Source organism: Mastomys coucha, unplaced genomic scaffold (genome assembly GCF_008632895.1).
Source record: "Mastomys coucha isolate ucsf_1 unplaced genomic scaffold, UCSF_Mcou_1 pScaffold4, whole genome shotgun sequence".
Lineage (NCBI taxonomy): Eukaryota > Metazoa > Chordata > Mammalia > Rodentia > Muridae > Mastomys > Mastomys coucha.
The window spans coordinates 306,608-326,538 of record NW_022196910.1 but is presented as its reverse complement, the minus strand read 5'-3'; the positions used below and the strand labels follow the sequence as shown (position 1 = coordinate 326,538).

The window sequence follows — 19,931 nt, the reverse complement described above, 5'->3', positions numbered from 1 at the left end:
AATTTACAATGTCTTTACCTTCCTCTGTAGGTTGAACAGATCCACAGTGGTCATAAGGACCAGGTAAATTCATTGACCAACACAGGAGTATCCATGTCTCCCCAACTAACACCTATTTAATTGGTGGATTAGGAATATAAACCCAATAAGAATGATTTGACCCCATTGCTTGTACAGTTACCACAGATAGCATGACAAGAAACAAGTAGTGTTCAGAGATTTTCCAGACAGTCAAACTATTGTTTCTCTTTTATCAGCCAATTTCTTAAGCTGTCACCATATAGGAGGGTCAGCTGTCTGCTTCAGAATTGATCTGTCTCAATCTCTCTCTCTGTGTCTGCCTCTTTTTCTATCTCAGTCTCTCTCTGTGTCTCCCTGCCTCTTTCTCTCTCTCTGTGTCTCTGTCTCTGCCTCTTTCTCTCTCTCAATCTCTCTCTCTCTGTGTCTCTGCCTCTGCCTCTCTCTCTCTCTTTCTTTTCCCCCTAAACCATGGTATCCAGCTGCAGATGCTTCCACAACATCTCTCTTGTTCATGTAGAATTTTGTTTAGTTTTGATGGAAACCACAGTTTTTCATTTCCCTTAGAAACAAAGACGTAGCCTCCAGCATTGTAATTCCATCCTTGCTTTCCTTGTGAAGTTAAAACATCACTAAAAACACATTTCAGCAGCTGTTTTCCTGTTTCATTAGCACTTAAAATTATTTAAAGTCAGTAATGCATTGTTTAATCGATCTCTAGGGGTCCTTATCTTTCCCCCTTTTTCTTTTAAAAACATCTCTTTCAATGTATGATTAGATCTTTCCACAGTTGCTTGACTTGTAGGATTATGGGGAAAACCTAAAATATGTTTTATGTTATGTCATGTAAAAAATTGTTTCATTTTGTTAGAAAGATAAGCAGCTGTGTTATCAGTTTTATTTTGTGATGGCACCCCCATAATTACCATTGTTCCTAACAAATGTACTATTTTATTAGTATTTAATTTTAATTAGTAATTATTAAATATTACTTATCATTAGTTATTATTAATCTTTAAATAATTAAATAGTTAGTTAATACTATAGAATCTGTCCTTTCAGAGCTTAAGGCAGTTATCCATTGAAAGCCTGATTTTCAACAGTATCATGTATATATTTTAGCTTTCCAAATTCTGTTAAATGAAATACATCTATTTGCTAAATTTTATTTCTTTGTTCACTTCCGGGATTACTGCTTGCAGGTAAAGGAGTTTGATTATATATGGAACAACTAGGATAATTTTTAGTGATTTTTTTTTTAAGTTTATAGCCATGTAACTGAGAAACTTCTCTTTAAGCTCTTACTTGATGCTTCTAATCCATTTCTATTAATAATTGATATATTTCACCATTACCTTGAATCAGTAGAACTAGAAATCCAGTATGAGAAGGAATGTGGTTTATATATATGGGTAATTTCTATCTTTAATTGCCTGTTGTAATTGCATAAATAATAAGGGTAATTCTGAGTTATCAGGAACAAGTTCAGCAGTTTCTATGTGTAAGACAAGTCCTTCTGCATACTGAGAATCAGCAATAATGTTAAGGGCTTCGGGAAAAAAAATCTAATAATACCATAAGAATTGCATACAGTTTTGATTTTTTGAACAGAATAGGGGCTTTAAAATATGTTACTTATATTTCCTGATTTATAACTTCCCATTCCTAATTAATTTGCATCAGTGTAAAATGTTAAAGCTCCAAGCTTTATCAGTGACTTTTTTTAATCCATGGGAGAATCTGTTCTGTCCTTTTTATTAAAGCTGCTTTACCTTTATGATATGGTAGTAATAATAATTGAGCAATCCTATCACCTGCTCTAATTGTATGGTTTTCTTAACATAAGCCATGGTTTTAATTTAACCTTGATAATTTTCATTTATTAATCTTGCAAGTACAACAAACACTTAATCTTCACAAAATTACTCCCACTGTTTCTGTTTGAATAGGACCGTACACACCAGTGGGTATTTTATAACAAGGAATTTGTGAAGACAGTGTAAGATACTTACCCACTGCTAAGTAAAGAGCAGCAGTACCTGAAGTAGCATAGATTACATCTCCAGTATTAAATTCACACCCCTAATTGCCTTGTTGATGAACTGTTGCATTGCTAGCAGGATACTATAGGCTCAAGTTGTTTGATCTTGGGCCCCAAGGTAGGCCTTATCTGATTTCCTGAAGATAAGAAATTGCATGGGACTTTTCTTACTGATCAGCATTCATTAGCCCAATGTCTGCCTTTTCCACATCTATTACAAGTTCTTGGTGGCTGATTGTTTTGAAATGAGGCATTTCCTGTAGTAAGCAAGCATCTGCATTCTTTTTGTCAGATGTCCAAGCCTCCCACAGTTAGAGCAGTGTGTGTGTGTGTGTGTGTGTGCGCGCGCGTGCGATATAAAACATTTAGCTAAGCTGTTTGTCCAATTAAAGTTGCATTATATGCAGCACATCCAATATCAGCAGTAGCATTCAGCTAAGGAGGCACCATCTTGAGCTTTTAACAGTCTTATCACTTTTACCATTCTTTATTTGCATTTTCAAAAGCCAAAGATTCAGGTGACACCTTTCTTATATCTGGATCTGCTATTGCTCTTTGCACTGTTGAAGTTAATTTTTACAAAAAGTCAGTATAAACCTCCCCAGGATTTTAGGTGAATTTAGTTAAAGAGATAGTCCTTTTTCCTGGTTCCTCAACTCTATTCTAGGTTCTTAAAGTCATGGAATACTTCTCTTTTTAGTGAGAAGGGGTCTACTTGGTTTAATTTGTTAAGTACCTCTTTTTTTTTTCTTTTTTAAAAATTTTGTCTTCAGACCTTTTCTCATCTTTTGGGAAGTAACTTTTTTTTTTTTTTAAATTTTCATACCTTTCTTCTTTTGGGAAGTCTTGAGAGCTTTTATACTTGTTTACTTAATATTTGAAGTTGTGCAGTAAATTCAGTATGTTCCTTTTTTAGGTCTATCTCATGTGAAGGAGGCGGAGGAAATTCCTCCCCATCCTCCCTTCCAGTCTCTTCTGAATTACCCTTCTCACTTGTTGACAGATTATCGTACTGTGCACTAGATCTATGCTTCTGACTGTTCATTCTGTAATGGTTCTGAGACATTTGAAATTAAAGTACATAAAGGCCAAATCTTTATAGGTATTTACTCTTCTTTCTGGTGGGCCTGTTTTAAAGACCTTAGCACTTATTTCCACACTGACAATTTTAATTGAATATTTGGAGATGGTTTAAACCATAGACAATGCAAATTAATTAATTAGTGCAAAGAGCTCAATAATCTTTCTTTCACTTTTATTCTACTTCCTTCCAATAAACCTTGAAGTAACTGCACATACTTCTGCTCTTGAGATGAGAAATTACTCAGACCAGCTGGTAAATTTCCCATGACCTTTGCCATACCCTGAAGGCACACTTAACCTCCTTGTAAGTACAACTTCTTTCAATCCCAATCCTGTTGAGTGAATTCCTCCCCCTCCTGGGCACCATTGATTGATTGATATTGGTTGTAGGTGCTGCAGTAGAGAGAAGCTCACCAATATGCTAAGTCTTCATTTTTCGAAGGAGCAGAGGGGTTCAGCCTTCTTGGAAAAGACTGACATCCAGCTAGCTCACTCCAGTTGTTTGTTGCTGGAAATATTAAAAAGGGACTCCAAGTTCCTGTGCTTTTCTCCCTGCTACTCTCAGCGCCCCCCCCCCCCCCCCCCCCCCCCGCAGTCTCGTTGACCAGTTATTATCTCATGGAGACTCTCACTCAGCTCCAAAATCTTTCCACCCAGTTCGCTAAGTTCCTATTGGTGGGTTGCTACCACGCCAGCCCCATGCTTCAAAACTCCCACGACCTTTGTGGTGCACATCCGGCAAAATCACGCTTTGCTGCAGTACCTTTTTCTCTTGAACCCAGACGAGACACCTCGAAGGAAAATGCAACACAAACTTAGTTCAGAAACAAAGGTAAACTCAATCATTGGGCGCAACAACTAGAATCCTAATCTTGTAAGCCTTATTAAATCTAAATCCTCTGGTGGCGAATCCTGATGGATCCACCATTGAAACCAGGAGACAATAGTAGTTAACATCTTGTCCTCATGCTATCCCTGTTCAAAAGGACCCTCTCTCTTTCCTCTCTTCCACTATCCAACCCGGGAGTCCCACCTACTCGCCCAGTGATTGGCTCCTTTATTCATTAGGGATGGTTCACAAGAAGTCACCTGAGTAAGTTACCCATTCCTAGTTCGAAACTCCTCCCAGGAGAGTGGAATTTGCATCAAATTACAAGCAACCCCAGGGCTAACCACAAAGGCTACTTTATTTGGATTTTACACAAGGGTAATTGTGGCTGTGAAAGGTTGCAGCTACTAAAGTTATGTTGCCTTTGCTCCCAGTGAGCAGACGACCCACATATACCTCAGTCCCTTTTGACCATGGCTAGCCATAATTAGGTCTCCCAGGAGTGTCTTCAGAGCACGGTTGGTGCAGTTCTATGTTCAAACAGCCTCAGAACAGTTTCTCAGCCTCTGCTGATTGACCCAAACTTAGGAAAAGCTTCGCTGAAACATTCCACTTAAAGCCAGACACAAAGGCTTTACTATACATATCACGACAAGGGCTATTTCCCACTATCTCCTCTATTAGATTTATTGTAGCTGTTTTAGGTTGAGGTCTTTGATCTACTTGGACTTGAGTTTTGTGCAGGCTGATAAATATGAATCTATTTGCATTCTTCTACATGCAGACATCCAGTTACATCAGCATTTGTTGAAGATGCTTTCTTTTTTCCATTCTATGGTTTTACCTTCTTTGTCCAAAAATCAAGCGTCTATAGGTGTGTGAGTTTATTTCTTTGATTTGGTTCCATTGATCAGCCTGTCTGTTTCTACACCATGCAGTTTTTATTACTGTTGCTCTGCAGGGCAGCTTGAGCTTAGGGATGGTGGTGCCTCCAGACGTTCTTTTATTATACAGGACTGTTTTAACTGTCCTGGGTATTTGTTTTTCTGTGTGAAGTTGAGACCTCTTTCAAGGTCTATAAAAAAAAATGTCAGAATTTTGATGGGAATTGCATTGAGTCTGTAGATTGCTTTTGGTAAGATGTCCACTTTCACTATGTTAATCCTACCAATCTATGAGCATAGACGATATTTCCATCTTTGGATTTATTCTTCAATTTCTTATTTCAGAGACTTGAAGTTCTTATCATACAGGTCTTTCACTTGCTTGGTTAAAGTTATACCAAGGCATTTCATATTTGTGTCTATTGTGAAGACTGTTGTTTCTCTCTCTCTCTCTTTTTTTTTAACTCACTCTGTAGACCAGGCTGGCCTCGAACTCAGAAATCCGCCTGCCTCTGCCTCCCAAGTGCTGGGATTAAAGGTGTGCTCCACCACCGCCCCTGGAGACTGTTGTTTCTCTAATTTCTTTCTCAGCCTGTTTGTCATTTGTATAAAGGAGGTCTACTGTTTTTTGTTTTTTGTTTTAATTTGTATCCAGCAATGTTGCTGAAAGTGTTTATCAGCTGTAGGAGCTCTCTGGTAGAAATTTTGGGGTCAGTTATATTATACTATTATATTTTCTGTAAAAATATCCTGAGTTAGGTAACCAAGACCCAAAAAGACATGCATGGTATATACTTATAAGTGGATATTGACAATAAACTACAGGATACCCATGATACACTCACTAGACCCAAAGAAGCTGAACAAGAATGAAGAGCCAAGTGAGAATGCTTGAATCTCACTTAAAAGAGGGACGATGGAGGGACAGAACTGGATGGAGAGAGGATGAAAAAGGGACTGGGGGTCATTCAGGATCAGGAGTGGGGAGAGACAGGAGAGAAGCCAGGAGAGTGAATGGAAGTCTATAGTTGCTGAGGGTGGGGAGTGAGGGGTGGGATCATCTCTAGAACATGCCAGAGACTAGTGATGGAGGAGACTCCCAGGACTCTATGGTGGTGACCTCAGCTGAGACTCATAGCAGTGGCAATAGAGAAGCTGACTAGGCAACCTCCTGGATCCAGGCAGGACCCCCAGTGGAGCTAAACTTTGTCCTGTTTACAGGACATGCAAGGACAAAGGTAGAGCAGAGACTGAGGAGCAGCCAAGCACTAACAGCCCTGATTTGAACCCCATCCCATGACACTATTGATACTCTGCTATGTCTGCAGACAAGAACCTGCTGCAACTGTCCTCTGAGAGGCCCCACCCAGCATCTGACTGAACAGATGCAGAGGCCCACAGCCAAATGTCGGACAGAGTTTAGGAGCTCTAATGCAAGACTTAGGGGAAAGATCGAGGGCTCTGAAGGTGACAGGAACTCCATAGGAAAACCAACAGGTCAACAAACCTGGACCTTTGGGGAATCTCAGACACTGAACCACCAATCAAAAATCATATATGGGCTGGACTTAGGTCCCCTGTACATATGTAGCAGATGTGCAGCTTGGTCTTATGTGGGTCCCCAACAACTGGAGCAGGGACTGTCCAAAAAACTGTTACCTGTCTGTGGGATCTGTTCCCCTAACTGGGCTGCCATATCTGGCCTCAATGGTAGAGGATATGCCTACCCCTGCAGAGACTTGATGTGCCAGATACCTGGAGTGGGGAGAGTTGTTTCCCACTCTTCCAGGAAGGAGGGAGGAACTGTGTGTGTGTGTGGGGGGGACTGGAAGAGGAGAGGTAGCAATCAGGTTGTAAAATGAATAAATTAATTAATTAATGGGGAAAATCAAAGAGACCCAAGATTTATAAAAAAATAAAAAAATAAAAAATAAATAAAATTTCTGGTATCATATTTTAGGATGCAAATTGGAAGACCTGAATAGTGAGGAACACTCTCAACGCTCTAGAAGATATGGAAGGTAAATTTCATGTGAAAGCTGATACAAATGCATCACTGATTTAAAGGGAACTGAAGTCTGAAGAAAAGCAACAGTAGAAATAAGCACAGCTTTATGTTTTTAATGATTATTAAATACTCACAAGACCATGTCTTTGAGTTTCAGGTAGCTGACCTCCATTTAGTTTCATGCCATTCAATTATCATAAAAAGCATACACATTGATTTGGTATTTGGTTTATGTCCTAGACCTTTTATAAGCAAATAGTTCATAGTAAAGCTAGTGTTACTCATACGCTTACAATGATTTTCCAAAGTTTAGTGTGACACACAGTTTATAGGAAGCAAGAAAGTTATTATTGTGGAAAAATCTTAATCTCTATAGCACATGTCTAGGGGAACAAAGTGTTAACCTGTGTGAATGCACTATGACCTTTTGTTCTCTCTCCTTTGATAGACGTAACATCTGTTACTCTGGATACAAGCCTTGTGAACTTAAGGGATATGGAAAGAAGCAATGTACCTTTGCAGATAAAAGGTTTCTTCAAATATATGAAAGAATCCATACTGAAGGGAAACCCTATGAATGTAAGCAATGTAGTCAAATCTTTACAAATTTCTGTCATCTTCGAAAACATGAAAAAAAACATACTAGAGAAAAACTACATGAATGTAATCATTGTGGTAAATCCTTTCCAAGCCGCAATTCTCTTCAAATACACAATAGAACTCATACAGGAGAGAAACCATATGATTGCAATGAATGTGGTAAAGCATTTACATGTAGCAGTAATCTTCTACTACACAAAAGAACCCATACAGGAGAGAAACCCTATGATTGCAGTGACTGTGGTAAAGCCTTTGCAAGTAGCAGTAATCTTCAAATTCATAAAAGAAAGCACACTGGAGAGAAACCCTATGGATGTAATCAGTGTGGCAAAGCTTTTGCATATAGCAATGCTCTTCAAAAACATGAAAGAAGTCACACTAGAGAGAAAATCTATGAGTGTAATCAATGTGGTAAAGCCTTTGCACGTCATAGAAGTCTTCAAAATCATGAAGAACATCATACCCTTGAAAAACCATATGAATGTAGTCAATGTGGTAAAGCCTTTGCATATAGCAGTAATCTTTATATACACGAAAGAAGTCATACTGGAGAAAAGCCATTCAAATGTACTCAATGTGGTAAAGCCTTTCCAAGTCACAGTTCTCTTCAAATACACGAAAGAACTCATACAGGAGAGAAACCCTATGACTGTAATGAATGTGGCAAAGCATTTGCATGTCGCAGTAGTCTTCTACTACACAAAAGAACTCATACAGGAGAAAAACCCTATCATTGCATTGAATGTGGTAAAGCATTTGCATGTAGCAGTAGTCTTCAAAAACATGAAAAAACTCACACTGGAGAGAAGCCTTATGAATGTAATCAATGTGGTAAAGCCTTTGCACGTCGAAGTGATCTGTATATACATGAAAGAATCCATACTGGAGAGAAACCATATGAGTGTAATCAATGTGGAAAAGCATTTGTACATTGCAGTAGTTTTCAGAGGCATGAACGGACTCACACTGGAGAGAAACCCTATGAATGTAATCAGTGTGGTAAAGCCTTTACACGTCGCTTTAGTCTTCAAGTACATGAAAGAAGTCATAGTGGAGAGAAACCTTATGAGTGTAATCAATGTGGTAAAGCCTTTGCAAGTCGTAGTAGTCTTCGATATCATAGAAAACATCATACTGTTAAGAAATCAAATTAACAGTGTGGTAAAGCCTTTGCATGTTGCAATCATCTTCAAATACACAAAAGAAATCATACTGGAAAGAAACTATGAGTGTAGTCAATGGGGACAACCTTTATATGTCACAGGAATCTTCGTAATCACAAAAAAAAGTCATGTGGAGAGAAACCCTACAAATGTAATTGATGCAGTAAGCTTTGGCATGTAAGTTTAATATTGAGACATATCAAAGAACTCGTACTGGAGAGAAACCCTGTGAATGTAATCAAGTGATAATGCTTCTGCATGTTATGGTCTTCAAAGGCATGAGAGAATTCCTACTGGTTAGAAACAACATGAATCCAATAAATGCAGTAAAGCCTTATACACCAAGTACATTTTTCCCACTGAGTGATCTCACTGGGAATCATGTAAGATTAGTAGAATCATTTCATCATTAAATTATTGTCTTGTTTACAATTGTCATCCAAGAATAGAGGAACACAGAATAATTTTAATAACAAAACCTACTTGCAAATGAAAATGATATTAATACTGCCATCTTTTTTATGGGTTACCTTATTACTTGTTCTTAACACTTTCTCAGAAGCACAAATGAAGAGCAGAGAAGCATCTCGGTGACTGAAGGTGGTTACTGCTAAGCCTAACGACCTGAGTGTATGTGTAATGTGGAAACTCACATTACTCATGCAAGTTTTCCTCTGATTTTTACAGTTGGGCTGTGTCATATGCACACACGTAATGGTACATATATACAAGTATATATTGGATGGGTAATTAAGGGCCAGTGATTTCACTCGATAGTTGAAGGCACATGCTGGAAAACTGGACTACCTGTGTTTGATCTCTACACCTCTGCTCAAGGAAATAGGGAAGAGACACTGTAAGTTGTCCTCTGACACACGTGCATAACATAGCACAGGTGTGTGCACACAGACAAACTTATCACAGGTGAAATGAAAGGAAATAACCAAAACATTGAGAACGTAAATGCTTTGCCAGCCATAATGAGTGCATTCTAGTATTCCAAGGGGTTTCTGTCTCTTCAAAGAATGGTGGCTCCCGTTTGAATCTTGCATCATCCTTTCATTCTCTTTGTCTCATTTTTTAAAAGATAGATCATTTTAAAAACATCTCACCTGGGTGTAGTGGTCCATGGCTGTAATCTCGGCACTTTGGAGACAGGGTCAGGCAAATTTTTATGAGTTTCAGGCTAGTTTGAACTACATAGTTAGATCCAGGATGCATAGCTATGAAGAAAGACCCTGTCTCAGAAATTTCAAAACAACAAACAAGACCCAAATACATCAATAACAACTAAAAAGCCCCCAAACCAAACAAGCATATCTCCTATTATGGATCTTTTAAAAATATAATCTAGAAGTATGAGAATTTTGTAATTTTAGTTTCTTTAAAAAACACAGGAACATTATGGGAATATATTTTTGTTTTAATCCCAGGTGTGAGTTTATGGAGCTTCTGTGATTTGCCTCGTATGTCATTTTTCACAGTGGCAGATAGTTGCTTCAGTTGTGTCATGTTTGGAATTCTGGAGACTTTTCAGAGGGCATCTGTATAAATGCTATGGCCCCAAGAGGCAGTGTGGGTTGATGGTTGGTAGTTGAATGCTATTGCTCAAAGAAACAAAAAGAACAAATTAGATATCCTGATGGCAAAGATCAACTTTGTCCCAAGGAACTCAGCAGGAAGTAGTCTAATGATCACATTGCTTCCTTTCCCCCATGACCTTTTTCCTTTCAGATTTAGTACTAGGAGGTTGAAAGGGAAGAGGAAGAGGGGTGGAGAAGGGTAGAAGAAATAACCTACAAAGTAGCAAACAGTGGGTACTATTGACACCCATACATGGAGCTAGCCAGAATGGAACATTTTATTTCAAATCATAGAGGAAACAGCTGGGAATGAAGAAAGGGATTTTTGTTTCAAGATGCCAGCAAAACATTCATTGTGGCTGCTTACCTTGGGATATTTCACTATTTGTTCCCAGGGAGGAGCTTCTGTGTTTGTTTTGTTTTGTTTTATGTTGTTTTTCTTGTTTATATTTATATATTTTTTTGCTTTCTTTCTTTTTTCTTTTTTTTCTCCCCATATCCTGTCTCAAAAAAGGTAGGGAGAAAGGCTTAGCAGTTTGAAAAATTGGGAGTGAAAATGGAGGGAGTAAGAAACAAAAATGGCAGCGATGAGAAAACAAAAGTGTTCACTCTGCTCTTTCTTTTTTTGAAAGGTTTACAGAATTGTCAGGGCTACTGGAAAAATTGCAGGTGGAAGTTGATGCACTTTGGAAACTAAAAGCACTGGAAAAAAGGAGAACAAAAAGATTCAGTCCAGGTGACTGCACAAGATAGGAGAACTTCCTGATAGGAATAAAGTGGGAAAGAAACTGCTCTGGAGGGTCCTCAGGTCCAGGAAAAGATGGAAAGAAAGGATGGCCATCTGATGAGACAGCCAACTTCAAGAGAAAGGGTTAATTTCAAAACTACTGCACCACCGGAGTGGGAGGTGGGACAGCCTGCAGATACAAAATCACTATCATCTTTCCCAGGAGTTATGCAGCATACGCCTGCTAATAGGGTGAAACAGAGTTATGACAAGCTAGGGTGGCGTCCTGTTGAGGCCATGGTTTCATATGGGATGACTTCATCTTACCTGAAACAAATTCTAAATGACTAGTCTACTCAAAATAGAAATATACCTTTACACATGCTGAAAGGAAGGAGCTGTGAATATTGAAAAGTGAAATGGTATGAGGGGGATGAATATCGCAAAAGACCAGTTGCTAGGCAAAGGGCAGTACTTTGACATACAAGAACAAAAGCAATTCAACTTGGTTACTATAGAACAATGCTGCTTAGTAGCTTTAAGAGCTTGGGACAAATTTGAGAAGAATGATATATAAGATCCACCTCACTTACAAAGATTATATCAGGATCTGAAGAAGCCTTCACTGATTTTTTTTTTTTTAAACAAAGATTAGTCTCAGCTGTAAAGAAGGCCTTCTCAGACCCTGGTGTAAAGCAGGTGTTGATAGAAACCTTAGCAGAGGAAAATACAAATGCAGAATGTAAAGAAGGTATTACACCATCAAAGGCTTGGAAAGCACACATGGGTGAGTGGATAAAAGATAAGACTGATATTGGTTCTAATGAGTACCATGCTCATCGCATAGATCAAACTATAGCTAGAGGTCTCTAATATCAAAATGCTTTAATTGTATGAAATACATTCATTTGAAAAGAGAGGGTGACCAAGCCATTATAGATATCAGATCACAAAATGCCAGTGTGTTAAATGCAAGAAATATGTTTACTTGGCACTGAAAAAGTAAACAAGGCATCTTTAAGGGTAATGGTTTTCTACATAAACACCAGAAAGACAGCCTAGTCATCAAACTACGTTCAGGGAATGTGGCAAGGGTTCCCATTGGACCAAGGCAAGCTACTGCAGGCAATGCTGCTCTAGACCTGACCATAGATAAACTTCGTACTGTATCCCCCAAAACTCAATGTCATAAAAATATATATTGGAGTTTATGGTCCTTTGGCTGCCAGGACAGTAGGGATCTTTGGAATGTGCAGACTGATTTCTCAAGGATTCATTGTCTATCCAGAAATTAAAGATGAAGACTTCAAAAGGGAAATTAAAATTATAGCCTATGTAAAAACACAGATGGAATTTAATGCAGATGATAGGAATTGCTCAGCTCTCACTGTTTCCCTACATCAAAGTCAAAATGGGTCAAGTGGAAAGAATAGGAGGGTTTGGAAGTACTGGGAAAACCTGTTCCGGCAAACAGTTTAATGATTATAGGCCAAAATTAAAATTGCAAGTAAATGGTATGGAAATAGTATGTTTGGTGGACTCAGGAGGGGATATAACTATTATTTATCAAAAATCTTGAAATTCAGAATGGCCACTTCCAAAGGTTTATACACAGTTTCTAGAAACTGGAAAGTTATCTCCAGACAAAATGTACTATGGGTCAAATATGTGAGACTGGGATGTCAAAAAGGAAAGTTAAAGCCTATGTGACTGTCCTACCCATATGTTTATAGGGAAGGGATCTTTTACAACAGTGGGCTCAGATTAATATTACTACAATCCCACGATGAAATTAGGGCTGAACTGGTACATGCTATGCATCATCAAAAATAACTCAAGTCTGCCAATTGTCCAAACACAAGACATCACAGGGATTGAGTTTCCAGATTTATACGGGAGGCCACCACTGAAGTACCAGTGGCCCTACCCTTAAAGTGGTTGACTGGAATGCCTGTCTGGGTAATGGCCCTTAACAAAGTGCAAATATAGGCACTTGAGCAACTGGTGCAAGAGCAGCTGCAGGGGCAACAGACAGAGTGTCTGCTAGTCCATGGCATTCCTTTATGTTTTTATAAAAAAAGAAATCAGGAAAAAAAGGAAAGTGTTAACACATTTAAGAGTGGTGAATAGAATAATTGAACTAGTGTGCCCCTTACAGCCTGAAATTCCGTCACCTTCTTTATTCCCTAAGCTGTGGCCACAGATAGTAATTTATTTAAAAGTTTGATTTTTTTTAACTATTTCCTTGCATGAGCAGAATAGGGGAAAGTTTGCTTCTAAGTACCTACTTATGATAATGATCATCCAGTAAAAAGATATCAGTGGAAAGTTCCATAAGCAAGATTAAACAGTCTGACTTTATGTCAATATTTTGTCCAACAACCATAAGAAATAATTTGTAGGTAATATCCTCAAACCATTGTTTATCATTACATGGATATTTTGTTGTCAGGTTCTGAAGAAATATTTTAGAGAAAAAGTGTTTTTGGTTTTTTTTTTTGTTGTTGTTTTTGTTTTTTTGAGACAGGGTTTCTCTGTGTAGCCCTGGCTGTCCTGGAACTCACTCTGTAGACCAGGCTGGCCTCGAACTCAGAAATCCACTTGCCTCTGCCTCCCAAGTGCTGGGATTAAAGGCATGCGCCACCACCGCCTGGCCTAGAGAAAAAGTTTAAGGAAATAATTCTGCCATGCTGGGGATTAGAGATTGCTCCTGAAAAAACTACAGTGAGGAGATTCTATTAACTATTTGGATATAAAATAAGTCAACCAAGAATTCAAGTACAAAAGGTACAGATTAGAAGAGATCAGCTGCATAATCTTTGGTTTTCAAGTACTAATGGGAGATATTAATTGGCTACCACCTACCATTGGATTAACTGCTCAAGAGTTGAGTAATTTGTTTCAAACATTACAAGGAGATTTAGACTTAAACAGTCTAGAATGGTTAACAGGTGAAGCAAAGTAAGAGTTAACGCTGGTGAACAGACTACAAGACGCATATGCGGATCACAGAGATCATGAAGTTGATTGTATTTTGGTTATTTTGCCATCAACTCATTCTCATACTGGCTCCCTTGCAAACATGGTCATTGGATGGACTTCCTTAGTACACAAAGTAAAGAGTTAAAGACTTAAATAGAAAAAGTTTCTGATTTAATCATAAAAGATAGAGTAAGACTACACCAATTGTTAGGCACCGACCCACAGGCATCATAGAATTTTATACTGATACGATGATTATGTCATTATGAGTGATCAATAAGATTAACAAAAAGCTTGTAGCAACTATTGGGGATAAATTAACAGCAAATACCCTAAAAGCAAGCATCTTCAGTTTACAAAAAGAACTAATTAGATTTTCCCACATATAAAGGGAACACCAGTTCCTAAAACACGTACATTCTATATGGATGCAAGTCAGACAAAACGAGCAAAGGAGTCCACAGCCCATATATTCCAAAAATCAGAGCTGTGTGCAGTTCTCACGGTATTACTAGATCTCCTGAATCTCTTAATAAAATTACTGCCTCTCAGTATGCAGAGAAGGTTGTTTTGCATATAGAAACTGTTAAATTTATTCCTGACAATTCAAAATTACATTTGTTACATATGCAACTGTAACAGGCAATATGAAATAGAAGCCATCCATTATATGACACCTATATCAGACCTCAACAAGCTTGTCGGGACTATTGGCACAAGGAAATGAAGAAATTGACCAGTTATTAATAGGAAGTATGTTAGAAGCCTCAAATTTTCATGAAATATATCATGTTAACAATAAAGGTTACAGAAAAAAATTTCTATTACCTGCCAAGAAGCCAAGGAAATTATAAGAAAATATCCTACTTATTTTTTTGTATAACCAAATTCCATCACACACTGGAAGTAACCATAGGGTTACCAGAAAAGAAATGAATTTGGCATATGGATGTATTTGGAAAACTGAAGTTTGTACACTATACCATTGATATACACTCGGTTTTAATGGGCAACTGGTTTGAGTTCTAAAAAGGGCGATTCAGTAATTGCACATTTACTGGAAATAAAGGCTATTATGCAGATTATCTGTAAAAATTAAGACCGATAATATCTCTGCATATTTCTCCAGAAGATTAGGCAGTTCTTTGCATATTATGATAAGCACATTACAGGCTTACCACACAATCCTACAGGACAAGCAGATGTCGAAAGTTCTAATCTCACTTTAAAAGAAATGCTTAAAATTGCTCTCAGCCATGCCATATGACCTGAGTTCAACTCTTGGAATCTATGGGGTACCAACTCCTGCACACTCTCCTCTGACCTCTACACGTGCACTGCAGAAGATAGAGCCACTTTCCATCCTGCAGCATGTGTGCACACATTTATACCCATTCAGAAGGAATAAACACACAAATGCATAAAAATGTAACAAAATCAAGTTGTTTTTGAGTTTGATAATGACAAAGCTCTCTCCTGTCAGGACTAGTAATCTTCACACACCAATGCCAAAGCACCAGGGTGAAATCAATCTGAGTCCATACTTTAGGAAGGTTAGATTCTATCCATTTTATCTATTTGTTCATTTATTTTTATGCAGGATATCACATTGTACTCTACTCTCACCTGAATTTGCAATGCACTACTGACTGAGTTGGGACTCAGACTCCTCCTGCTTCAGCATTCTGTGTGGTGAGATTGCATGAGTGAGCCAAGATGCTCAGTTTCCATCTCTTTAAGGAACAGATTTAGCCTGAGGGAAGACCACTTCTTGATTTCATAGTTTATGTATTTCCAAAACAGACCCCAGAATATTATTGACAAATTTGTCATGAGCCACTTCTTGGCTGAGTGTGGTATAATAACATTGTGTAAAGTAAAGAAGGGGGTGTGCAGAGAGAGATATCAAGTCTAAGATATGAAAGCAGTCAGGGCCTGAGGCTGGAGCTCATTTTCTAGTCTGCTTGCCTAAAATGCTCAGAGCTCTGACTTCTATCATCAGCCTAGGAAAAACCAGGTGTGGTGGCTCACTCCAGTCATCAAGCACTCAGTGAGAAGCAGTGGGAAGTTCAGGAATTTGGTGTCACTCTCAGCTACAGTACTGAGTTTGAGACCATGGTGAGTTACACCAGACCTTGTCTCAGAACAGACAAAGAAAAGCTAATTGGAGGACTGAAAACCTTTCCCTGGTTGGACTCCATGTAATAAACCACATGTAAGAAAATCCTAGGATAAAGTCCACTCAGTGGGTTTTATGTAAAGGGTCAGGGGCTGGGGCATGGCTCCCAGAGTAAAGCATACTTACTGTGCAAAGCATGAGGGTGAGAGTTCAACATTGAGTTTCTTGTGTGGATCCTGGCCTGGGCCCCATATGATATCTGTGTCCAAACATGAAGAGAGATGGGCCCCCAGGAAGGTGGAGGCCCTCTACCCTCTGGCCTGAACAATTAATAGTTCCCATAAGAGATGTAGGAAAAGCCTAGGGTGGAGTGGGGCTCTGCCTCATACTTATGAGGGTGCCAGCCTAGAGATCTCACCTAAAGTGTTATCTACTGATAGGGAGGGGACTGGACCATCTGCATGCCTTTGAGGAGACCCTGTACCCAAGGCAAAAAAAAATAGGCTGACACCTGCAGGAGTTTGGAAGCCTGCAACATCACAAGGAATGTAGAGTGAGGCAAGTTATGGAGCTCCAGGGTATGCAGTCTGGGTGTGGGGAAGCAATTCCCTGGCAGGTGGTATGGTGATACCACCTACCTTCCTATCCTTCCTTCTCCCCTACTCCACCCTTTCTTCACTCCTGACACACAGCTCCCTGCTCCAGCCTTAAAACAATCTATGTTCTCTCCTGCCCCAGGGCATTTGTCCATGCTGTTTGTAGTATAGAATTGCTGTCCCTCCAGCTGTCCCTAAGGCTCCATTCCTATATCCTCTGTTTGTTACTGGCCATTGCCCACTTTATTTAATATCATATTATCATTTTCAGTTTCTTTCATTTCCATCATAGCACTCCACCACTCAAAAAAAAAAAAATCCATGAAGACAATTGAAGGTGCCAAGCTCAGAGCTGATAAATATTGGATGAATGACTGGATCACAGTGAGGAGTGAATTCGTGAATGAGTGATTGAATGGATGACCTGGAACAGGATCTTCTATGGAGCGGGCACTGGGCCAAAGCATTTTGAGTTAGTAAGAGAACATAATGGGGACTGGCACATAGCATGAATGCTCAGTCAATGTAACAGTGCTCAGTGTCTTTGGAGAATTGAGACATGGCTCTCAGACACTAGGTTGCACGTGGCTCTGCCAGCTCCATCCAGCCCCAACCACTTCTAACCACAGCTCTTGGAGGCAGAGGCCTGCTCAGTGCACAGCTTAGAGTGACAGGTGGGGAGGGCACTACCAGTGCTTTCGAGGTCCAGGGTTCTCACTTCCCAGTGTTCCGAGTACTCTGGCTTAGGGTTGTTGGGTCTCAGAGCCCTCAGATGTATGCCTGGGTCCAAAGTCTTTTGGTGCAGAGTCCTGGGCTTTGTGATCTGGGTCCTGGGGCTGTGTTCAGGGTCCAGGGTCCTCAGGCACTCAGAGCACTGACCTCAGCCTCTGCAGGTGCAGAAGCTACAGTAGTTGCTGGGGGAGAAATAGGAGGTAAGGAGCCATCTGTCTTTTCTGGTAGTAGCCATGGCAACCGGGGAGCGAAGGGCCATAGAGTAAGGAACTAGGTTAGTGTGCTGCTCTGGGAACAGAACCAAGAAGCTGGGAGAGTTGGAGTGAATATTGTGGGTGGAAGTATAGGGGTGGGCAGATTCTAGGTGGTGGCAGGGCTCTTGTCAAGGAGGATGGAGCCAGGGCTAGTCAGGGTCCGATGGGCAAGCATAGAAAAAGAAAGCAGGACTGGGCCAGAGGAAGGAATGGGAAAGACAATGTCAGGGGTGGGTAGAGCCAAAGTCGGGCTGCGGCCAGTTAGGCAAAATGATGGATTCTGTGAGGAACAAAAATGTCAGGATAAACATGTATAGTATAAAATGAATCTTTTAAATTCGAACTCGTAAAGTTGTGTCTTTAATAGCTGTGGAATTGGGTAAATCAGGCTGTAAAAGTTCCATTTGCCATATGGTGCCGTTAGCATTCCACAAGTCAATCAATAAGCTCCATTTACCAGATTTCTTTGTAATTACAAAAACAGGATAATTCCAGGGAGAGGAGAGGGTTCTAAGTGCCCATCTTCTCTGATTAACTTGTAAAGAACATGTAACTTTTCTTTAGAAGGGATATATTGAGGTGTCCACACAGGTTCATTGAATTTCCATGTAATTTTTATAGGTGGCATTTTTCAATTGTCCTTGTGAAAAGTCCAATGAAAAGTTTATGATTTGGGGTATAGGTTCAGTAATCCCTTGCAACCCTTTTCCTTCTGATAGCCCATATTTTCCATAAGCCATTGTGCTCATGAAGAGTAAGTAGCACTAGAAAAGGAAATGTAGATCTCTGCATTATATTGTTGCAGAAGGTCTCTTCCCGAAAGGAATGTGAGTTACATAAGGCAACAGACCTGCCACTATGACTGTGGACCTATGCACTGTAATCTTGTAGCACATTGTTTACTCTCCCTAGAGTTAGTAACCTATCAGGGTTGGATTCAGGTGGCCATTCTTCTATGGTTATAATAGAGATATCAGTTCCAGGGTCAATTAATCTTGTAAAGGGTTTTCCTCTTATATTTAAATAAAATAATGGTTTTTCATTCTCCTTCAATAAAGTGCTTAAAGCTACAGTTTTACTTATATTACCAAATCCACCCTCATGAAGGGAAGCACATTTTTTTTCCTGAAGTGTTGATAATCTTTTTGTATAGTATTTAAAGGCTGTCTTTGTATCATTCAACTGCTGATTTCTGTATTAGCAGAGAACTGAGTACTGTCCTGACTTTGGTATTGTTATATTTATGAAGCATTACCTGTCTCAGTGTTTGGTAAACACACGTCCATCATCTTCTGATTGGTTTTATTATAAGGTCTTTATTAAGACCTTATGGTCTATAGCTAGGTGGCAGAGGTAGAACCACTGGGAAGAATTGAGGGACAGGAGATCTGCCACCCAGACATGGCAGAAGTCCGATGTGCTGAGACTGAGGAGAGGTGAAGAGCTATGTGGCAAATGTGGACTCATATAGATGGGATTAATTGCTATAAAAGGTAGTCGGGACAAGCCTAAGCTATACAGCCTAAGTTTTCATAAATAATAAAAGGTGACTGTGTCTTTATTCCATCTCCTTGTGGTCCAAAGAAAGTCCTGTTATAACGAAAGGACTACATAAGTCAGTAATAATAATTGTGCATTTTTTCTCCTACTTAACTTTGGCAATCAGTGGATACTGTGATTATGACTGTAATTACACTGGATAATCTTCATCAGTTATTCCTGTGTGAGATATGATTCTTTTTATGGGTAAACTACTGTGACCCAATAAAAGTACAACTGTTCACGGCAGTACAGGTTTCCAATGTCAAATGTGAAACTTTAAAAAAAAAATTTTTTTTAAAGATTCATATATTTATTTATAATATGTAAGCACACTTTAGCTGTCTTCAGACACACCAGAAGAGGGCATCAGATCTCATTGCAGATGGTTGTGAGCCACCATCTTGTTGCTGGGATTTGAACTCAGGACCTTCAGAAGATCAGTCACTGCTCTTAACCACTGAACCATCTCTCCAGTCCCTCAAGTGTGAGACTTAAAGGACATAAGGAAGAGAAATGGCAGTATCTTTAAGGCAAAGACTATCAATACCAGCACTTTTTTTTGTATACCAGCTTATAAATGAAAGAAAATATTAATTGCAATCTAAAATAGTCATAAACATTATTGCTTTGGCATTTAACACTTTTAGTTTTGTGAGGCATGAAGAAGGGCCACAATCAATTTCCTGGTTCATGATTGGTGTGGTTAGAGTTGGTAGGACAAGCATAGCCATTCTTATCATTCTTAGATCAGCATTCCTTAGCCCAGTGTC

At 39.2% G+C, this 19,931-nt stretch overlaps 1 protein-coding gene across 2 annotated transcripts in view; it reads left to right on the top strand.

Moving 5' to 3' along the window:
* Nucleotides 1-19,931, top strand: part of LOC116076284 (zinc finger protein 709-like) — a 44,238-nt gene that overhangs the window by 17,032 nt on the left and 7,275 nt on the right. The window contains exons 2-3 of one of the 2 annotated variants that reach the window (XM_031349980.1): nt 6,816-6,876; nt 7,312-8,803. In XM_031349980.1, the coding sequence (XP_031205840.1) occupies nt 6,870-6,876; nt 7,312-8,803 (1,499 nt within the window). In that variant the 5' untranslated portion in view covers nt 6,816-6,869. Of the gene's footprint in view, nt 1-6,815; nt 6,877-7,311; nt 12,452-19,931 lie in introns of those variants that run through there. The other variant, XM_031349981.1, reaches the window with a different exon arrangement.